At 42.1% G+C, this 7,996-nt stretch overlaps 1 protein-coding gene across 2 annotated transcripts in view; it reads left to right on the top strand.

The window, feature by feature from the left end:
* Positions 1–7,996, top strand: part of PTGES3L (prostaglandin E synthase 3 like) — a 34,776-nt gene that overhangs the window by 1,243 nt on the left and 25,537 nt on the right. The window contains exon 1 of one of the 2 annotated variants that reach the window (XM_039321302.1): positions 73–213. The exons of the other annotated variant lie outside the window; for it this stretch is intronic. Within the exon in view, the coding sequence (XP_039177236.1) occupies positions 206–213 (8 nt within the window). The 5' untranslated portion in view covers positions 73–205. Of the gene's footprint in view, positions 1–72; positions 214–7,996 lie in introns of those variants that run through there. 2 annotated transcript variants of the gene reach the window in all.

Genomic DNA, 7,996 nt, shown 5'->3' with positions numbered 1-7,996 from the left:
TACTTAAAATAGATATATGGCACCCATGATATATTGTGGAATGTGTCAGGACATTTCTGGAAACGAGAGCTGGGCAGTAACCACTGGGGCGGGGTAGCTTCTGAATTTAGCTCCGCCTGGCCCAAGGGGATCAAATGAGCCTGTCTGCCGGACAGGGCAGGGAAGCTGAGGGACAGAGATTATACGGTAGTAAACGGCAGCCATCATGGCAAGGTGAGTGCTTGTGGTTTGGTGACACCTCTCCGATAGGAATTGTTCTGTCTTTCAGAGGATCTAACTTCTGGAATCCCCTCAAAATAGAATAAAAATGCTTGGGCAGGAAGCCTACTTCCTCACTTCTCTAATATTCACTGTATTAAAATATATTTGTGCCAGCAGCTGTAAACATTCAACTGATTAAAGCTTTTCAATTACATTACTTTGTGTGATCCTCTTAGTATCCTAAACTGAGTAGACAGAAATAACTCAGATATGTTACAGAATAGCAAGCAGATCTCTCTGTTCAATTATCGATTCAATCTAACATTCCTGTTAGAATAATTTGGGGTTCCAACTCAAACAGGTTGCACTAGAATAAATAAAAAGGAGATACAGGTAGGTGTGAGAAAAGAAATATTTATTCCTAAAAATAAAACAGTTTGCATTTAGGGGCAAACTGCAAAAAAATGAGGTACAGTAACAGATTTTTGTAGGGGGAACTTGTCTGAGGTGTCAGGTGCTGATTCTAGGGGCGTATGTGCATATGTGCATAGGTATGTTTTTTCTTGTGAACATGCAGTTCCTCTGGGAGACAGAATTTAATTAACTCTGTGTTTGTAGACATCCTTTGATATGTGGATTAGGTCTGGGTAATTTATGTGGGGGTTTGCTAATTTTAGTTGATTAACTTAGTTCAGCTTGACTGTCAATTATTTAGTGGAGACACTGATTCTCAGATCATTGTGGATTCGCTTAATATTTTAAGGGAAGATGGAAATAGTATAAGGAATAAAATATATTTGGATATAAAATTTCTCACAATTGTCCCCTTGTACATGCACACACATATATATGTATATATATGCACACTAGTAATGGGTGTAGTTTATAACCATACCTTTTGTCTATTTGTAACATTATAAGGGAAACATCTTTAGGAAGAGGGGTTCATTAATTAACATTGTTAGAAAAAAAGCAATTATGTAAAGCTTCAAACTATGCAATCCTATATTTTATGGACTGAGAAATCCATAAGGAAAGGAGAGGAAAATAATTTGAAAGGGTCAATACCAGGCCAATTATCCCAACAAGTGACAACCCTCACAATCTACCATGCCCAGTCTTCCTCAAGTTTTTCCTGGAGTTTCACTTGATGGGGATTTGTTTAAGGCAGCGGTTCTCAACCTGTGGGTCGCGACCCCATTTGGAGTCGAACGACCTTTTCACGGGGGTCGTCAAACAACGCAGTCCGCCATTTCCCCCCCCCCCTTTTCCTTAGCTGTGCTACTCCCCTTTATTCTATTGGCTTTTGAAAGCCAATAGAATAGACTCTCTTGAATAGAGTCTAATTCTATTGGCTTTCAAAAGCCAATAGGAATTGTCCAGGCTGTCTCTGCCCTGCTGAGCCCGCCAAAAGTCCCATTCTGCAAACGGTGCTGCAAGTTGTCTGCAGCGAAGGCGAGCTGTCTGGAAGTTTCCACCCCTCCCTGCTGAGCAACTACTAAAAATGTAAGTAAAAGAGGACTAGGGGTGGGAGGTGGGAGGCTGGCGGGTGCAGGGAGGGTTGCTGGCACGCGTGGGGCCCAGCGGGTGCCTTACCTCCCTTGTTCTGTCTCTGCCCCTTGCCAGCTACGCCTCGGCCAGCGCAGGGGGCGGCACCACGCATGTGCGGCGCTCCCGGGCAGGGAAGTCCTCGACTTACAACCGGTTGAGTAGTCCTCGACTTACGACTGGTTGGGTAGTCCTTGACTTACGACTAGTTGGGTAGTCCTCGACTTACGACCTTGGGGTCGCGACATTAAAAAGGTTGAAAACCACTGGTTTAAGGTCTTGTTTGCCAATATACATTGTGGATATATGGTACATTAATAATAATTGCATCTATTAGAACATGCCAATAATTACAAGCATACAAATGAATATCCATTTTTCCTACTATCCCCTTGTTCCATGAGTTCCAGTATAAATAAACCCAATCAATTTTATTGTTATTCTGTAATGACAGTCTGGTTGATTGGTCTTGGCATTGTGGTGATCAGCAGAAAGAGATTCAGTAGAACATCAAGCAGGCAGTTTGGTTGATGAAGGCTAACCAAGTCTGATGCTGTTTAATTTTCAGTAACTTGGAGAACTCTTCCTGAAGTGACTGCAGTTTCTCCTATTGAAGTCTACTGAATCAAAAGACAATTGTTAGCATTATTGTGGGGGAGCCAGGGTTCCATTAACACTCATCATACATCTATACCCACTAACGCCAAGTCTGTTACTGAGTGCCCATTCAGGTTCCATATTGATGTTATTGGGCATTTTTCAGATCTATTTCTGTAGTTCTCAATTATGCCCACCAGCAGGAATGCAGATTCTTCTTTCCACATGGGGTGTGCAAATTTTCTCTCTTTAGGAAAAGTTCCCTTGCTAGGCATAGACTGGATGAGGATCAACAAATCATTGATTGAGGTTCAAGATGGTTTAATTTCAGAGTGGTTTCCATTCCCATTTTCAGCAGGACACAGATTAGCTGTTAAAATAATATTTTAAAAATGATCAGTGGTGTAACTAATTTGGGCTGTTTGCAAGTCTCCTCTATTGGGCCTTAGCTCTGTTGCTACCCATACTGGGATTTTTTTTTTTAAGGTAAAACATAGGTAAAAGGTAAAAAAAAGTTGCATATCTTTAGATTTTTTTTTCTCTTACTGGCCACATGGAGTCAACAATGGTGAAATGTTCCTGTGTAAGCAGATAATGGGATTACTGGCAGAGGCTGAAATGCAAATTTGTCTTAGAGGCAGCATAGCAGATTATACAACAGTACAGTAGATTAGGCCAGGGGTCAGCAACCTGTGGGCCGTGAAGGGTTTGTGCATACGCATCCTCACTTGTGCAAAGGGCAGATGTGTGTGCACACTGCTCACACAAATGGAGCTGTGTGTGTTTGCCAGCTGCTTGTGTGAACTATTCCCTTCCGCCCCACCAATCTGCAAAGCGAGAAACAGGGAACTCTGGATTAGGCAATAACGGTTGTGAAAGCAAAAATGTGCCTTTTTCCTATGGCTGAGAGAAAATGACTTGCCCAAAGTCATTCAGTCCACTTTCATGGCTAAGATAGGATTTGAACTCACATTCTTCTACTTTCTAGCTTGATGCCTTCACCATTGGACCAAATTGGCTCTCATCACAAATTTGTTTATCTTCTTTTCCTTGGCTTTATGAGAAAAGAAAACAAGTGTAGCACATATTTAGCAACAACTATCTCCTCTTTGTAGTTCTAAATGCATTATTAAGGATTCATCAATTAAAATGCAAAAATCACTTAAATTTTGCTACACAACATATGTTAGCTTCAGATCTTCTGAATTAATTTCTTAAACTTTCTTATTATTGACCATACACATTATAAGCCAGTGATGGCGAACCTTTTAGAGACCGAGTGCCCAAAGTGCAACCCAAAACCCACATTTATCACAAAGTGCCAATGTGGCAATTTAACCTGAATACTGAGGTTTTAGTTTAGAAAAAACAACTCATACATTAACATCTTTTGTCTTAAAAGAAAAACACAATAACAAAGCTTTCAGTGATACACAGCTTTTTACTGAAAGATAAAAGTTTTCATTTGGCATGCTTTTGAACAATTAATGTGATTTTTGCTGTTGTATGCATGCTGATAATTTGTTTAACCTTGGCTCATACTTTGTAAGTTTGAGAGCAACGCATGCAGCACTCAGGTCATCTGCTAGTTTGTTTCTGGTGTCAGATTTGATATAATTCAAAGCTGAAAACAGCTGCTCACAAGCATAAGATGATCCAAACAAAGTAAGGAAAGCAATCCAAAGTGCTTTCATTGACTTAAAATTATTTGGCAGAGAATTCCACACTTTTAAGGATTTCATTTTCAGAACTAACTGTGCTGTCTTTTGTCATCCTTGTATTCGCAGGATTGCTCTCAATAAAAGCGAGGTGCTCTTTGGCTCCATTTTTGCCAGAAAGGGCTTGGGAAATGGCTTTTTACTGGTGAAAACAAGCCTGCGATGGTGGAGTGAGGCAGCGGAGGCCAGAACAGACCTTTCGCTGTCTCCCCTTGCTTCCCCAAAGCCACTAACCTCCTTTTGAGCTCTGTTCTCCACCACGGCGTGCAACAAAAGAAGCTTGTGGGACTACCAGTTAAAAAAAAAATTCAACCATACCTTCCAACTTTGCGAGATCTTTTTTTTCGTGAGAAGTTGGAAGGTCAGATTTTTTTTTTAGTCCCACAAACTTCTTTTGTTGCCCTGCACACGGAGAACGGAGCTGGAAAGGTTAGTGAAGGAATGTGGTTGCCCTGGGGTGGGGGTTAGGATTTGGCATTGTGGATACCCTGGGGTGTGGTGGGGGTTAGGGTTTGGCATGGTGGACTGTGGAGTGTTTGTGCTCTGGTGCGGCTATTCAAAACGCAGGGATTCCCTGCATTTTGAAGCATCTGTGTGACTGCACAGAAAGGAGCGCTCCGTTTCTCAAGTGTCCCACTCCAGGCATACGGAGCTTGCAGCCTCTGCCAGATCTTTGTTGGGATAAAGTGTTTTAGCTCCTATAGAGCGCTTCCAAACGCAGCCAGTCCCTGCGTTTGGAAGCACTCCATAGGTGTGGAAATATTTTTTTATCCCAATGGAGACCTGGCAGAAGGCTCTGTTTCTCAAGTGCCCCATTCCAGGCATATGGAGTTTGCAGTCCGCCAGATCTCCGTTGGGATAAAAAAATGTTTCAGCACCTATGGAGTGCTTCCAAACGCAGGGATTGGCTGAGTTTAGAAGCGCTCTATAGGAGCTAAAAGACTTTATCCCAGTGGAGATCTGGCAGAGGCTGCAAGCTCTTTGGCTAAGTTTTCACAGGAAAAAGCCATTTCTCAAGCCCCTTCTTAGCGAAAACATGTCTCCGGAGTGAACACACCTCACTCTTCTTTAGAGCAACCCTGTGAAAACAAGCCTCCAGATTGAGCATGCTTGTTCAAGGTTTTGCTTAGGAAGGGGCTTGAGGAATGGCTTTTTCCTGCGAAAACCTAGCCAAAGAGCAAGGCTCGCATGCCCAAAGAGAGGGCTCTGAGTGCCCCCTCTGGCACGTATGCCATCGGTTCACCACCACTGGTATAAGCTTTCCCTTGCTTTTTCTTCTAGATTACTCTTTTTTCAACTCCCCTTTCTACATATAATTACAAATCATTAACTTTCTTATAAGCAAAGCATATATATTTATAAAAATATAAACATGGCAGCTATGCTTATCCATGCATGCCACTTATCTCTTATAGTGCAATTTACAAATATAAAGGCAGAATGAGGCTAGTATTACTTTTAATATACTTTGCAATGGAGTTGGGAAACAAGCTTTTGCTCGGTTGTGGGTTTGCAATTTCTTCCTCTTAATTAGCATATGGACTGTCCTTGTAACATTGATAAACATATTTGACTAAAACATTCTAGTTTCAGTTTGACTGTCAATTATCTAATGGAGACACTGATTCTCAGACTAATTTGGATTTTGTTAATATTTTAAGGGTAGATGGAAACAGTATAAAGAATAAAATATATTTGGATGTAAAACTTCTCACAGTTCCTTTTTCAAGAAAAAAAGAGCCAGTCTCTCTGACCTCAATTAAGTCCAGGAGTCTATATCAAAAGGGAAAAGATCTAATATGGTGCCATTTAGAGTACAAGCAAGAATGTGTGTGTGAATGCCTGTGTACACAACAGGCAACAACAAAAAATCTATTATCTTGATTCATACAATATAGTAAATCACAGCACTTAAAACTCTCTTCATTAAATTCCATGTATTTTGTGTTTGTACAAGTATATGCGTGTGCATGCCTTATAGATTTAAACTCCAGGGCAAACTGTATACACACATACATAATGATAATAATCATATAAAAGGAAAAGGAGATGGAGAAAGAAAATGAAAAGAAGAAAACCTAGGCACTGTTTCCTAAAGCTTTATCATTTCTTAATAATAGCCAAGTAAGTACAGGTAATCCCCAAGTTATGAGCGTTCACTTAACATTTGTTCAAAATTACATGATGAGCGTCCCCTAGCTCTTACGAGCAAGTCCCTGAAAATACGAATATTGCAGCACCAGGCAGTCGTTCGCCCTTACGAGTGACCGCAGTGGCTCTGCAACATTCATCCTGGTTATTCCCTCCCTCCCTTCCCACCCCTGCTCCGGATCTCCCTAGGCACCAGGCCTTCAATACTCACCCTGCGAAGATCAAGATCCTTCGCTTTCTTGGCTGCTCCAGGCTTTGGTGTGTTCACAGAGAATATAGGCCTAAAGTAACACAAGATTACACGAGATCAGTGGGGCAAGATCTCACGCTACTGATCTCGTGTGATGTCATAGTACTTTAGGTCTCTAGTCTCTGTTACAGAGAATGGAGCTGAAGCTGGGGGGCGCTTCCACATGCCTCCGGAGGGTGGATCGGGACGTCGGAGGCCTTTGCCAGGCCGTTGCTGCCCGGATCTGAGGCCAGGGAATGCTTCTGCGCTCCTCCTCCGCAGCCTGATCTGGACTCCGGAGGCCTTTTCCAGGCCACTGCCGCCCAAAAACGGGCCACCAGAGGGCTACGTAAGCATCCCCTGGTCTCAGATCTGGGCGGCAGCAGCCTGGAAAAGGCCTCTGGAGCCCAGATTGGTCTGTGAGAGGGGGGCAACAGAAGCATTCCCTGGTCTCAGTTCCAGGTGGCAGCAGGAATTGCGGCAGAGAGGAGACAGATCTTTTCAAAGTGAGTCCAGTGCGGCAGGAAGGGAGCGGAAAGCATGAGGTATCTTAATGGGTCGGGGAGGTCTTGGGGGCCTGTTCAATCACTAGGCCCTCCATGGCCTTCCCCACCCTGAGACACCTCATGTTCACTTAATGAGCCGTGTGTGTTTTAACGACTCGTTCGAGGTACAAGATTCAGTCTATGAGTTTTCGAGTTACAAGTGAAATGGGCAGGCTCCATTACACTTGTAACTTGAGGACTACCTGTATGAGGGAAATGGGTTACTCAGCACACAGATGACAACACTGCTTCTAGAGTTAAAGGTCCTGCTGCTGTTCTTCACTGCTCAGATGCTTCAATGTCATTTGTGACAAGAAGTTTTCCAATCCAGCTGGTTACAGTTTAAGTTGAGATAATTGTTCCTTACTGTCTTTTTCACAGGATCATTGTGAGTAGTTCCTCCATCAATCCAGCTATACAGATCAATAGCTACCAGATGATTCTGTACTAAATAAAGCAAGTTTATAATGGCATTTACATATATCTGCTTTAAGAAGCATAAAATTCTTGCAAGACCAACTGAGAAAAATATAATGAAACATACAATACCTTGTAATAATTTAAAATAGAACTCTCTATATTATATTTTTTTCAGTTTGATGTAATGATTATAATGATGACTTAGAAACTAGGGGACTGGCAGTTCTAGGCCTCCCTTAAGCATAAAAGCTGCCTGGCTGACTTTGGGTTAATCACTTTCTCAGCCCAGCCCCCCTCAGATTATTGATGTGGAAAAATAAAAGGCAGGAATACAGATAGTTCTCAACTTACAACAGTTCACTTAGTGACCATTCAAAGTTACAACACCACTGAAAAAGTGATTTATGACCATTTTCACACTTATGACCGTTGAAGTAACCCCATGGTCACATGATCTACATTCAAATATTTGAGAACTGACTCACATTTATGAATGTCCCAAGATTATGGATCACCTTTTGCAAATTCTGACAAGCAAAGTCAATTGGGAAGCCGGATTCACTTAACAACCGTGTTACTAGTTTAAC

This window comes from Crotalus tigris, unplaced genomic scaffold (assembly GCF_016545835.1).
Source record: "Crotalus tigris isolate CLP2741 ecotype Arizona unplaced genomic scaffold, ASM1654583v1 scf7180000023724.639413, whole genome shotgun sequence".
Lineage (NCBI taxonomy): Eukaryota > Metazoa > Chordata > Lepidosauria > Squamata > Viperidae > Crotalus > Crotalus tigris.
This window is presented reverse-complemented; position numbering and strand designations above follow the sequence as displayed.